Consider the following 15,623-nt stretch of genomic DNA (forward strand, 5'->3'; position numbering starts at 1 on the left):
AAACTTTTCTTCAATCTTGTTATGCTGGCTAGCTCTGTTTCACACCATCTCTGGATGACCAGTTATCTCTTTATTTTATTGTAGAAATGCAGTTACACCCTCATCATCATAATCATTATTGGCTCAGATTACATATTTTCCTTAAAAGATATCTGACTGTCAATCAATTACTTCCATTCTCTAAGGACAAGTAGCACATACCTGTAATCCCAATGACTCAGGAGGCTGAGGCAGGAGGATCTCAGGTTCAAGGCCAGATTCAGCAATTTAGCAAGGCCCTAAGCAATTTGGCAAGACCCTGTCTCAAAATTTTCAAAAAAGACTGTGAATGTAATTCAGTGGTAATGCACCCCTGAGTTTAATGCCCAGTACCAGCCAACCAACCAACAAATAAATAACAACAGTTTTGTGAAGATAGAACCATTTTCACAAGATTAAAAGAAGTGCATGTGCCTTGTATAGAATAACAGCTGAATCAAAATTAGCTATTGTTCATATTGTGATAACATCTTCATTCTTCAATTGCTATAGGGGTTATAGATGATATCAGTATGTCCTAAGAATGTAAAGCTTCTAATTTCTATCTACTTCTCAGTATATTCCCCTCTTTCTTAGATTCATATTTATTTTCCTGTTCTTTTATAAAACAAGATATATAAATATACTAGTTGAATCTTTTCTGAGAAAGCTTCTTTCAGTTTTGCAGATGTACAAATATAATCACTTAATCATGAAATATTTATGAGTTGTTGTGGTTTGTGAAAGCAAGAAATCATTTTGCTTTTTTAGAGAGTAAAATAATTGGGTAAAATAAAAATTAAGTTCCTAAAAGATCGCTTTAAAAGGGAAACACAGCTTCATTTAGTTTGAAATTGAAATTCTCAAATTACCTTGAAAATCTTATAAAATGAAGTGTTTACTTTTTCTGCATCTATGGTTGAAACATCTCTTCCAAACAACCTCTTTCTCACTTATTGTTCACTGACATCATAGTTCCCAAAGGAAATTGCTTTTGGTCACAACTCAAAAGGATCAGGTTGGTTAAAATAGGCAAGAAAAAGTAGGAATAGTGAAAATGATTTGGAATCACAAGATGATAATTATTTACAGCTATACATTTGTAAGAAGCCATTTTTCTCTTAAAACTTTGATGATTTAAATTAATGGTGAAATTATAACCTGTTAGTGTTTTTTTTTTTATAGTGGGAAGTGTGTACAAAGTCTATCTCACCATTTATTTATGTATTTGCTTTTGTTTCTAGTCATTTGCTATCAAAGCCAGCATTGAAGCAAACATCTCTGCAGAGATTTTTCTGTTTATACCTTTGAGTATCTGGGAAAAATGCTGAGAAATGGGCTGAAATGTTTGCAGTCTGAGCTATTTATTTTCTGAATCAATGCATGGGCTTTGCCAACTCATACAATTGAGCCCTTTAACGTGTTATCCAATTAAGTGGTTATTCTCTTAAAATCCTATACCCCTGAAAGTACCCAATTAGTTTTCTAAACAAATCCAGCACTTTCACATCTCCTTGCTTTTGCTTGGGCTGTTACCTCAGTTCCTTGAGGAAAAATCTTCAGCAACTATTGTAACTGAGGCTTAGTGTTGCCTTTCCACCATTCCCCCCCCTCCCCAGATTCTTAATCCCACATTCTTGGCAGAAACATTAGAGTGTTTTTCTTTGCTTCTCTTAGTGTCTTCTACTGAACTCCTCTACAGCACTTACAGTTCAGTTCTTAACTTATTATGGCAAGTGTAGGAGAGAAAAATAATACCTTCCCTTATCCCTCACAAGGATCCTAGTTGGTATCCCTATAACAAGAGACAGAATAACTACAGAAAAAGAAAATATTAAGCTTTACTTGACATAGGCCTCTAGAAATAAAGACCCCGGTAAAATTTACTACATTTTTATGTTTAGGTTCAACGAAGAATGAAAAATTACAAGAAGTTGGGTGGGATAAAAAATAAAAGTATTGGGGCTGGGGCTCAGTGGTAGAGCACTCACCTAGCACATGCGAGTCCTTGGGTTCGATCCTCAGCAACACATAAAAATAATTAAATAAATAAAATAAGGGTATTGTGTCCAACTACAACTAAAAAATAAATATTAAAAAAAGTATGATCTAATGATAATAAATTAGAGGGAATATAGCAAGGCCTATTTGTTCGATTCTCTTGGCCTCTCTGTGGAGACTCCATTTCTCTAGGTGTGGGATAGTACTATTTTCACGTGGGGGTCTTATAACAAGTGGATCATAAAGTTCCTTTTTGATCTACTCTTCCACAGTAAGGCAAGGGAAGGGCAGAGTGACCTCCATGGTTCTGCATTTTGGGGTGGTATCTCCTGAGCCTCAACACAAGCAAATTGATAAGATGGAGATGGACCTACCCGCTGTGTCTGGACTGATGGTCTGCCACTCGGGTCCTTGGGCTCCAGAAATAATTTGTGATTTGTTTTCTCCCTCCTTCATTTTTTCTTTTCTATTTTTTTTTGTGGGAGAATAACAACATAATAATGTGAGTGATTAACAAGAAGAAAACAAATTATATCAGTAATTATTCAGAGTGTTAGAATAAATTAAACTTAAATAGTTGCTTCTGAGTGCTTTAGCAAATGAATATGATTAACCACTGTATGTGGTTACTGATTGTGTGCTTTACCACACTAAGTATGTTTCTGTATATGTATACATAATATATACTCATATTTAAATATTCTGTTATGGAAATGAATCACTGACTCCAGCAGACCCATTACAAATGAATTCCTATCTCAATTAAATTGAGTTGTAAACCTCATAGTTGATTACCCCAAAGAGCTCATTTTAAATGCATATGACTCTTAATGGCTCCAATGGAAGAGAGTCCTTCACTCACTCCTGATGAATGTTACAACTTTTAATTGAAACAAGGTTACATAAGGTATTAAGGTTATATAAGATGCTGGTGAAGGAGTTATAACTTAATAAAATTATAATTTAAATATTCTGGTCAAAATGATTTTCTAAAATTAGATTAGAAAATGGGATGGGGCAAATGAATTCCTTTCTACAAAGAAATATGATTATAAGTCTTTACCTTCATGATGTATTTTTACTAATTTTAGTTTTCTGTGCTTATAGTTAATTTTAGAAGCCACTGTTTTGTCATCAAATGCTTCTGTTGCTATAGATGACATCAGTGTATCCCAGGAATGTGAAGTTTCACATAAGCCACCCCCAGGGAGCAGCATACAAAATAAAGGTAAGTTTTTTTCTTGTGATGATTGAAATTTTAAGCATAGAATTCAATAGGCCTTCTAGAAATCAAAATATTAAATATATTAGAGTCAATAATACTTATTACAGGTTGTATAATATATGGTATGTCCTTAACATTCTAAAATATGCATTTTGTAAAAGAAGGTAACAATATATCACTGTCTAATACTTTAATCTCTCTTTTAATACTATAGAAGACTAATAATATAGATTCTAATCTTACAGTTAAAATTGTCACACGAAGATTTTTGATTATTAAAATTATGAAGAATTATAATTATTTTGCATGTTTTAAAGATACTCCTATAAAAATTCACTTTTCCATTAATTGTATTCTGTAGTTTAAATGAACATGTAATAAAATTCATATTTCAAAATCTCCCAGATATTTAAAAAAATGGCTCAAAGCCAGCCAAAATCTTAAAACTTGACCCTAAAATTCTGTGCTGTATTCAAAACATAATATTTTCAAATAGCAGATGGAATTTGACTAATTCTTTGATTTAATTTTTTTTTGGTAAAGCATTTCAATTAAGGGAAAGAAAGACTGTCATAAAAAAATCATCAGATAGGTATTTTGAACATTCAATCTTTATTTAGATTCTGGGAGTACACTGTGTCTCCAGTAACTTTGTAATTCTAACACTAATTGATGTTTCTCTCTGACCATTTCTGCCCCCGGGGCTCAATAAGAATGTGGCTTGAAAGCTGTCCCACTACATTTCTCTTAATTCCTATAAGCAGAAATATTTGCATGTGAAAATCAGGCAGGTTGTGTTATACAGTTATGTTTCCTTAAACAATCTACTCAGTGAGTGCAAGGGTTGTGTGCTTACAGGAGCTAAGGACACTGGTGAGGAAAGATAGTGCAGAATTCTGTTTTGAGACCTGGATTAGAGAAACTTTTTTAAAAATTTTACTTTAAAAAATCTTTTGTACAAATTGATAGGGGGCAGTGGTAAAATTTGATAGATGTATACAGTGTATAGTGATCCTATCCGCATAGTTAACATTTCCCTATCTTTTTAAGGAATTTTTGCTTAACAACTTAGAATTGTATCTGCATGATACAATTGTAGCATTTCAATCCACATATTTTATATGTGCTGATCAAATCAGGGTAATCAATGTTTCTATCTCCTAATCATTAATTTGTGTTTGGAGACTTCAAGCTTTTTTGTAATTCATAGAATTTATCAGTTTATTTTGAATGATAGTCACCCCACAGTGCTGTAGAACATCAGAATTTACTAATTTGAATTCTGGTGCTGATTATCTAACCTTCCTCTATGCTCCTCACTCCCACCATTCTCAGCCCCTAGTAATTCTTATTATACATTTTGATCAACTATTTTTAACATCCTCATATGAGGATAACCATATGGTATTTGTCTTTCTGTACATAAGTTAGTTCATTTAACATAATGACTTCCAGTTCAGTCCTTTTTTCTGCAAATAGAATATCATTCTTGAAATGGATGCAAGATAGGACCTCAAAGCAAGAAAAAGTATGTAGTATAGCCAGGCACAGAAAGACGAGTGCTGTATGCTACCACTTAGATGAAATATTTTAAAGTATCAAAAGTCATAGAATCAAAAAATAGAATGGAAGTAATTAGAACTATTGGAAAGAGGGAATAAATTTAGTAATCAATAGGCATAAAGTTGCAGACCTTCAAGAATAGTAAAATCTAGAAATCTATAGAATATTGTAGTTACATCCAACAACAATGTATGATACACTTAAAAATTTTAAGGGGGTAAATCTTATATTTTTCTTATAATAAGATAAATTTTATAGTAGAATGGATTATAAATATTTTTTAGCTAAAGTTCTTGATGACATGCTACTGACACATACATGGTCATAACGATTGCTATTCCAATATAACCCATAGCAGAGAACTACATAATTCTCAAGAATGTTCTTTCAATAATAGTGCTCCAGTAAATAGATAGTTTTATGTCCATAAGCTATAGATCATACCTAGTTCTGTATATGGTTAAATCTTTCATAGACTTCTTTTAGTTTTTCCTTTTCAAGGGCAGATGATTCATTCTTCATTCTACTTAAATTATTCTAAAGTTATTCTAGCATTCTGAAAATTTAATAAAGAAGAAAAAAAAGGGTGTCTGTGATGGATAAGTTTTTGCAAAGACATTTACTCAATGTGAAATGCAAGATAATATTCAGTCAAAATAGTGGAGAGGCATGGACATATTTCTTAAATGTGCTAGAACACAGGGTTGGAAAGACTTTGTTATGGTTCAGATGTAAGGTATCACCTGTAACTCATGTGTGAGATAGAGCAAGAATTTTCAGAGATGAAATATTATATCATGGATCCATCTACTGATATGGACTAACTGGGCAGTAACTGTAGGCAAGTAAGATGTGGTTGGAGGCTTTAGATCACCAGGGTCATGACTTTAGGGTTTATATCTTGTCCCTGGTGAGCGGAGCTCTCTCTCTGCTTCCTGTTTGCCATACCTTGAGCAGCTTTCCTCCACCATACCCTTCTACCATGATGTTTTGTCTCACCTTGGGCCTGAGCTATGTGATTGGCTGAACATGGACTGAAACTCTGAAGCCATAAGCCAAAATAAATGTTTCATGTTCTAAATATGTCTTGTAAAGTTTTTTGGTCACAGTGACACAAAATTGAACAAAAACAGACTCCTTCTGTGATCCTTGTAGGACATAGGTCATAATGATATGAAAAAACCTTAGGCATTGTAGAGGTTTGATACGTTGGCTACCAGTTGTTCTTTGACCCACCGAAAACCTTTGTGAACGTCTACTTTCTACAAAGAGATTTGGTAAAGAGTAAAGTGTGGTGTTTAAATAAAACCAATCACATACATTTAGTTAATTTTTGACAGGGGTACTATTTTAATCACCTTTTTCACTACCATGACCAAAAGAACTGACAAGAACAATTTTAGTTTGCAGTTTCTGAGGTTTCAGTCCATACATGGCTGACTCCATTGCTCTGTGCCTGAGGTGTGGCAGAAGAGTGGTGTTGGAGGAGAGCAGCTCAGAACATGGCCTCTAAGAAGCAGAGAGAGCTCTCTTTACCACACACGAAATGTGTACCCCAAGGACCTACCCCTCAGGACTCATCTTCTCCAGCCACAACCTACTTGTCTATAGTTACCACCCATGTAGTCCCTGTCAGGGGATTAATGCACTAATTAGGTTAAGGCTCTGATAAACCAATCATTTTACTTCTAATATCTCTAGCATTGTCTCACATGTGAGCTTTTGGGCAACACTTCATATCTAAATCATAACAGGAACCAAATACCATGTAGAAGGGGCAGTCTCTTTAGTAAGTTGTGCTAGGAAAATTGGACTTTCACATGCCAAAGAATGATAATAATCTGGATCTTATACAATCCACAAAAATCCACTCAAATGAATAAATGGCCAAATTGTAAGACCTGAAATCCTTAAACTCCTAGAATAGAATGTAGGCAGAGAGCTCCTTGACATTGACTTTGTTAATGATTTTGGATACCTTGACACACATTCAGACTGCAAAAGGGGAAATAAATAATGCTACTAAATAAAAGGAAAAAGCAACTGCAGCGAAAATAACCAACAAAACAAAACAGTAATCAGCAGACTTGGAAAAAAAATATTTGTAAACTCTATACCTAAAAAGAGGTAGATAGTCGAAATTTATGAAGAACTCATTGAACCCAATAGAGAGATACAACCCAATTGAAAAAGGCCAAGGGACCTGAATAGACATTTCTCCAAAGAAGACAAAAATGGCCAACACAAGTATGAAAGAGTGCTCAGTATTATTAATCATCACAGAAATGAAAATCAAAATCGCAACAAATACCCACGCTATACCTGTTAGGATGATTACCGTCAAAAAGTCAACAGACAGCAAATGCTTGTGAGAGTGTGAAGAAAGGAAACCCTAGCACAGTGTTGTTGAGAATATAGATCGGTGGCCTTATAAGGGAAAATCATATGGAGGTTCTCAAATAAATTAAGACCTAGCAATCCCTCTTCTGAGTATACACCTGAAGGAAAAAGAATCATCACATCGTAAAAATTGCTATATCCTCTGCTCACTATAGCATTATTTGTAATAGCCAAGATATGGAAACCATTTAGATGTTCATCAAAAGAGGAGTTGATAAATTGTGGTGGTGGGTTAGTACAAAATAGCATATTATTCATCCCATAATGTGAATGAAAATGGAGGACACTGTATTAAATGAAATAAGCCAGACCGAAAGAAAAGTATTCCATGATCTTCCTTATATGTGGAATCTATAAAAGTCATATAATTATATATTTATATGTGTGTGTGTGTATATATATAGAAGGAGGGGGAATAGAACAGTAGTTATGAGGCTAGGGAATGGGAATGGGGATATGTAGTTTAAAGGATACAAAATAGTACATGTGTGTAATAAACAAGTCAATAGTGATAACATACAATATGTGGACCTTAGTTAATACAATTGAACTACAGTTGGGATTCCTGCTAAATAAATAGTTTTAATTGCTTTTGCTATTAGCCTCTTTTGTCCCATAGCCCAACTGTGGAATGCTCATAAAAATTTAAATTTAGTTTATAATACATAATTATATAATGTGTATATAATTATATGGCAAGACAATAATAATAATAATATTGATTAATATTATATATGTATAATTTCCAACCTATTTTAATGCACCTGTTTTAATTTTGATAAAATAGTCACAGAATTGAAAACTTTGGGAATAATGGGTTAATACACACACACACACACAAAAAAAAAATAAAATAAAAACCAACAACACACACACAGAGAAGGATAACAATATGAGTTGATAGATATGTTGATTTACCATAGTAATTGATTTACTGCTATGTATCCTATAACATTTTATTGGCTTAACTATACATAATAAAATTTATTTCAAAATTACATAAGGAAACTTGTTTATTGGATAATAACACTTTGATTTAATAGTGTCCTATAATACATAGTTAGAATGGAGGTATAAACAAATAGCTATTATAATTCTAGAGATGTAGAGAATGAAGTCAATAGAAGGTAGATAGTTTCTGAGCAGGGGTTTTGAAAATGCTTTTCTTTATATTAATACATAAGAAGCTGTATGTTTACAGAATGTTTTGTCAGGGATTCATGGGTTCTTTTCTGTGCTATATGTCCATGATGACTTAGTGAATGTGCATTATTTGAAAACTTTATCTATATAAACCCTTTTAATCCCCAAAAGAAATCTAAGAGGTATCTACATTTTATAGACATCAGTTGATGTCCATTCAGGAGACAGAAGACCACTTTAGTAATTTGAACAGGGAAAATAATAAAAGAATAAGAAGCTAAAGAATCATTTATGTGGCAGAAGCAGCTTAACTACAAAAAGAAGAGAATGATATACAAGGACTATCCTCCAGGATGGAGACAGATCCTAAGAAAGGAAGGAATGAGTGAGCATGTCATCCCTTTATCCCAACACTGAGACAGAGCTTAGTCAATGACGGGGGCCCACTGGAAGGTGGGGAAATCTACTGGGGCACCATGGGCCAGATTTGGTCAAAGCCATTGGGCGAAGGGAGGGGTTATCCACTAAGATTCTTGCAAAACTCACAGAAGGATTCTTGTAACTTGTTTCTTTTACATTGATAGCAGTCAAGTTGCAGGAGCCCATGCACACTAACATAAAATCTGAAGAAGCAACTCCTTTCTTTACTACTTACACAGCTGGAGTTGTCTGAACTATTTTTTTTTATTGGATGTTCACAACATTACAAAGCTCTTGACAAATCATATTTCATACATTAGAATCAAGTGGGTTATGAGGTAGCAGAATACAACAGTCACTAATATGGCAGTATGTAAAAATGTGATGTGTAACCGATGTGATTCTGCAAAATGGGAGTTGTCTGAACTATTAAAAAAAATGTGTTGACAAGGTGCAGTTCTAGTGTCTCAAAGCAAAGTGGATTTGGAGTTGAGATACAACAAATTTATAATTGGCACATTTGTTTAATGCAATGTAGTCCACAATTGTGGAACTCCATTCTCAACCCAAGCAGTTTGTCTCCACTCCACACCCTTAACCACACACTGTGTGACCTTTCTATTTTTTTAAAAGTCATTATGAGGTTGAGCATGATATCGGCTGGAAACTATGAAGAGTCACCCTAGTAATGAGTTTGAGCAACAGGACATTTTAAGCCAGGGTTCGAGATTTGACTTTTAGAGGAGAAACCACACTCTTAGGCCTATAGGATGTCAGTTGGTAACAGTAAATATCATATGGAAGTTTAAAGAACTTATATTCCTAAAAATATAATACTTAATCCCTTCTTCTTGGTAATTATTTCTTTAATCACTTTATGTGTCTAAATCTGAATTTTTTTTTTGCGGGGGGGAGGCAGTGCTGGGAAATGAACCCAGGGTTTTGCACATGCTGGGGAAGCATTCTGCTGCTAAGTTAAATCCCCAGCCCACATGTCATAAATCTGAATGAACTTAATTGCCTTTGATTCTTGTAGTGTGTTTCAGATAGTGTTATAGATATGAAAGAAATATAAAAGGTCACCCTCAGGACCATAAGGTTACAATTGTAGTAGATTCAGTTAAAAGTAGTATCAAATAAAATCCTGGTCTCTACAGTCTTATTTTGATTTCCTTGCTTTTTTGGGGGGAGGGGGGCTAGCTAATTTTATGTTGTGAATCTGTGTATTCATAGAAATGCTAATTCTTCATTCTATTTTTGTGAATCCTTTTATTAAAGATTCTGGCAGTGAGTTAAGGTGAGGTAAATGAACATGGAAGAATTTAGAGGAATGATTTTTTTCCCCTCTTGAATTTTCAGTAAAAAGGTTAAAAGGAAGCACATGGAGTTTAGGCTGAGATTCTAGCCTAACTAGCTAGCCTAATTTTCCCATAGAGAACTTAAGTGTTTGAAAAAGCAGGGTTTCCTGCAAAGAGAAAAAGACAATGCTACCCTCAGGATTTTATTCATGAACACAATTTCTCTTGAAAAGGAACATTGCTATTCTATGATTTCTAAAATGTACTATTTTAATGCATTTTGTTCTAATTGTTATCAGCTTTACAATCATCTTTAACCTAATTTGATTTATTTATTTTTTCTTTTTAGATGATTCTGATTATGGCCTACTTCAAAAAAATTATTAAGCTTACCTGGAGTTTAGGTTTTCAATGTCTCTGAAATATCTTCAGAATCTTTAAAACAAAAACACTAAATATAAATTTTAACCATTTTTTTTGTAAATGAGAGAAAAAGAATAGTAGATTGAAAATGTTTTGAGATATATAGAGAATATGAAATTTACTGAATTTTGATAGCTCAGGTGATTGAGATATTTCTCTATTCATTTATATTATAATATAAAAGTAGAATTAATTAATTGAACTGCAACTTAAGTATACGGGTTTTCAAAGACCAACTCATCTCCCCTTCTCCCTAAACCATTTAAAATAGTACATACCCACCATGTTACACTCAATGTCTCCTGTATTTATTGATGCTAACTGAAGTTTAATCATATGTCACTTATTGATAGGGGTATGTTCTGATAAACATGATATTAGGTGATTTTTGTCACTGTGCAAACATCATAGAGTATACTTAAAAATTTCACTAACTGGCTACAGTATCACTTGGTAATATCATCTAATGAAACCACCATGTATTGACCAAAACATTGTTACTAGGCAGGGAACTATACCTACATGGCAGGATAGATACAGCATATCTTTTTTTTTAAAAAAAACTTTATTGTTTTTAGACGTACATGACAGTAGGGTATATTTTGACAAATTATACATATATGGGGTGCGACCCATTACAATTTTGATCCCATTCTTGTTGTTGAACATGATGTAGAGTTACACTAGTTGTGTCATTATATATGAGCATAGGAAAGTTATGTCCAATTCATTCTACTATCTTTCCTATTTCCATCCCCCCTCCCTTCCCTTCATTACCCTTTGTTTAATACAATGAGCTTCTATACTTCCCCTCCTTACCCTCCTGTATTCTGGGTTAACATTCACATATCAGAGATAATATTCAGCCTTTGATTTTTGGGGATGGCTTATTTCACTTAGCATAGTCTCCAGTTCCATCTACTTACTGACAAATGCCATAATTTCATTCTTCTTTATAGCTGAGTAATATTCCATTATTTATATATACCACATTTTTTTTATCCATTCATCTGTTGAAGGGCACCTAGGTTGGTGGTGTGAATTGAGCTGCTATAAACATTGATGTGGTTGTGTCACTGTAATATGCTAATTTTAAGTCCTTTGGGTGTAAACTGAGGATTGGGATTACTGGGTCAAATGATGGTTCCATTCCAAGTTTTTCTGGGAAATCTCCATATTGCTTTCCAGAGTAGTTGAACCAGTCTGCAGTCCCACCAGCAATGTAGAGTGAATCTTTTTTCCCCATATCATCACCAACATTATTGTTACTTGTGTTCTTGATAATTGCCATTCTGACTGGAGTGAGATGAAATTTCAATGTAGTTTTAATTTGCATATCTCTAATTGCCAGAGATGTTGAACATTTTTTTAAATATATTTTTTGACCAGTCATGTTTCTTCTTCTATGAAGTGTCTGTTCATTTCCTTTGTCCATTTAGTGATTGGGTTATTCATTTTTTTAGTGTTAAGTTTTTTGAGTCCTTTGTATATCCTGGAGATTAAGGGCTTTATCAGAGGTGCAGGTGGTAAAGATTTTCTCCTATTCTGAAGATTCTCTGTTCATGTTCTTAATTGTTTCCTTTGCTGTGAAGAAACTTTTTAGTTTGATTCCATCTCATTTATTAATTATTGGTTTTATTTATGTGCTTTAGGAGTCTTACTGAGGAAGTCTGTTCCTGAGCCTATATGATGGAGAGTTGGGGCTATTTTTTCTTGTAGTATGTGCACTGTTTCTGGTCTGATGCCAAGTTCCTCAATCCACTTTGTTCTCAAGCCAAACTTAACCTCAGAAGGACAGACCCTAACAGAAAGCAAAAAAGGATTTGGTGGCAAAGAAAATGTCACTGCCTCGGTGTATGAGAAAATAATCCTAGTTTCTGAATAATCCATTTCCTTTGGATTATTTATTATATAGGCCAATCAAAATGTGGCTGTCAGCATTTTTGAGGGTGCCTCTTTATTTATTTTAGATCAAAATTGTTTGTTTGATTTTTTTTGTGTGTGTGATTGTATAAAAGTAAAGTTTTGGTTTAAATTTTTTTAATGACACTCAATATATTTTTCCAAATTATTCCCCAAAGGGTTTTGCTGATAAACAGTCATACCTTAAAGTAGAAGTGTGCCTTTTCACTGTGCTTCAAGTCTGTTTTAAAATTTCCTTGCCCTTTTCATGGTTCATATGTTTTTACTTTTGTGAACAAATGTTTAATTTTCCCAAAGCCTAAATGGATACTACTACTTGAGGAAGTGCTTCACTTAGTTCCAGAAAATGACTTGTAGACTCAATAATGAAGAGTATGTATGTCACATCACATAAGTGATACACTTTCTCATGTCTGCATAGAAACATACAAATCATTTTGTTATTGTCTATGCTATAAAATGTAGGTAAGAAAGACAAAAGTTTACTTAAATAGCACTGTAAGTTATAAAGATATTTTAATATTCACACATAACATTTCTGACCATTATAATTTGTTTCTGTCTTAAAACTATTTAGTCTGAACTGTGTGTGCTTTCTTTTTTTTTTAGACCTAAACACTTTCTCATTTTCTACTTTTCTATTTTCCTTTTGGGAACACCAGCATAAGTTTCTACTTAGTACTAAATTCAATAGAGTTGAGAAAGACAGGTTGAATAGATCAAGAAAAAGGAGTGATTGTTATTTTTCTGATGTGTTTCTTCAAACTTAGATGCTGGTTGTATATTTTCCCCAAAGTACTCAATCATCTAAATGCAGAAATGTGTGCATTAACAGTGGTATTTTCATCTCTGAGACGAAGAACGGGCCCCGAGTGATTTTGTATGTATTGATGTAAGCCACCCCATTTATTTTATATATTCATTACAGACCAATACTAATTGTTTTACTCTGCATTGAGTTTTTTTTTTCTTTTCACAGAAATGGATTTGGAGAGGGCTTGAATTTCCCACAGCAGTTTCTTTTGCTTTTTATTTTGAAAGAGAGAGAGAGAAAAAAATGTGTGTGTGAGAGTCTTTGTGCATCTTCAAGTTAGGAACATTTTTTCCCCTGGCTTATTTCCTGAAAAGTGTTTTCAAACACTTTTTTTTTTGTGAGATTGGAGATATTTAAACTTAGTTATATAATGAAAGGCTTTCTATAATGCATTTATCTTTAAAAGCAGAGATTGCTTCTTATTTTAATAAAAGAGAGAAAAAAAAGATGCTGTTTCTGTGCTCTATCTTGTGTTCTTTACTGTAGCCTAAATATAGAGGGAAAAATGTGTCTTAAAATAAACCTAAACTTGCTACTTATTGAGTACCTTCCTTTTTTACTGAATGCATATTTATAAAGTCCTTATAGAAAAAAAACACCTATCTAGTTGTTTTTATTAGTAAAAGAGTTCTCATTCTATTTTTCTCATTGTCTTCAAGTTTAAAATCTAGACACTTTCTTCTCATCAGAAAATCTCACCTAGAAAAATGTAATTGGGGCTGGGGATGTGGCTCAAGTGGTAGCGCGCTTGCCTGGCATGCGTGCGGCCCGGGTTCGATCCTTAGCACCACATACAAACAAAGATGTTGTGTCCGCCGAGAACTAAAAAATAAATATTAAAAATTCTCTCTCTCTCTCTCTCTCTCTCTCTCTCTCTCCTCTCTCACTCTCTTTAAAAAAAGAAAAAAAAAAGAAAAATGTAATTGTAAAAGCCTAATGGGAAGTTGGTTCTGATGAAGGCTCATCATTCTGTGACATAAAGCTAAGAAATGGAGGAAAAGTCCCTTAGTTCACATTTATAAAAGTCTCATCACTAAAGAAAAATGATGAAAAATATTTTTTCTAGACAAGTAAAATCTAGTAAATAACCCATGATATTTTCATTAGTCTTTGTTGCATATAACTACATTGTGAAATTAGGGAAATTCAGGGATGGTAGAGAAAAATGATTCTTCTTTCTCACTTGAAAATTCTATTGAGATTAAAATCTGGTTATTTATTAAGGAATTCTTTTTCCATGATCATTTAAGATTAGATTTTAATATATTACTAATGATGTAGATAAAGAGAGTGATTTGTTTTTCTGTATCATTACTTAGAGATCATTTGAGGTATTTTTTTAAAGGCCATTATTGTTATTCAATCTTAGAATTATAAATTAGAATTATATCTGGAACCTTTTTCTCATAAACCTAAACAACTTCAGTCCTTATCTTTTCCCACACATCTACAATTCATGTCCTTTTTGTTTTTAGTTTAGTGATGGGTAGGAACCACACAGGAAGCATGAGGATCTTTCGGTACCTAACACCAGATATTCCCTTACATCTTGAGGAGCTTTACCACTGTAGCTGGGGAAATAGACTTCTTCCTGATGTCAGTGTGCACCTGTTCTTGGGTATCCACTTAAAGACATGTAAAGACCATGTGATGGCAATACTCACTCACATGTTTCTACAGTACTTGCTTTGTATCTGACAGTGTTTATATGCATTAATTAATTTGTGGCTAAGTCAGTGAGGTACCAATAGAATGTCAGCCCCCCCAACCCTACCCTTTGGTCACACATTTCACATTTCAGGGAAAGGTGAGACTGCAAAGCAGATCTTGGAGACCATTTTCATTTCTTCTACTAAGCCTTCAAAGGTACTTAAATTTATAGGGTTCTTAAATAATGGAATTCCTTACATTCATGGGTATTTAAAAAAACAGAATTAAATTAGCCTCTTTCTTAAACTTCAGTGTTTCTATGTTTTAAGACTATCTTTGCTTGGTTCATATGGTAGATACAGAAAGGAGTTGTTCCTCTACGAAGGAACCCAGTAAGAGAACCTAAACATATGAACATAAAAGAGGCAATCAAATCCATTCACAATAATGACAGTGACATTTAATATCTGGTGGACGAAATGGTATGGAGGATGCAAAGAGAGTATTGGATTATTTAGTCATAAACATCAACCATGTTAAAGATTTTGGGAATTAGACTAAATACTGGAGAAGGCATTGCTTGATAGTGATATCAAGTTCGAATGCTTACATTCTTTTTGTTTTTAAACTCTGGCTGCAGGGTGTGGAATGAATTGAAGGGGTGAGTACAGAGGTAATGGTTTTAGTTGGGAGAATTTAAGAGAGAGTTGAGAGATTATCATGGCCTAAATTAAATCACATGTCA

At 33.6% G+C, this 15,623-nt stretch overlaps 1 protein-coding gene across 1 annotated transcript in view; it reads left to right on the top strand.

Moving 5' to 3' along the window:
• Window positions 1–15,623, top strand: part of MALRD1 (MAM and LDL receptor class A domain containing 1) — a gene marked incomplete at both ends in the record, with an annotated part of 684,412 nt that overhangs the window by 102,635 nt on the left and 566,154 nt on the right. The window contains one exon of the mRNA XM_081298191.1: window positions 3,127–3,247. Within this exon, the coding sequence (XP_081154317.1) occupies window positions 3,127–3,247 (121 nt within the window). The remainder of the gene's footprint in view (window positions 1–3,126; window positions 3,248–15,623) is intronic.

This window comes from Spermophilus citellus, assembly GCF_964194105.1.
Source record: "Spermophilus citellus genome assembly, chromosome: 6".
NCBI classification, from domain to species: Eukaryota; Metazoa; Chordata; class Mammalia; order Rodentia; family Sciuridae; genus Spermophilus; species Spermophilus citellus.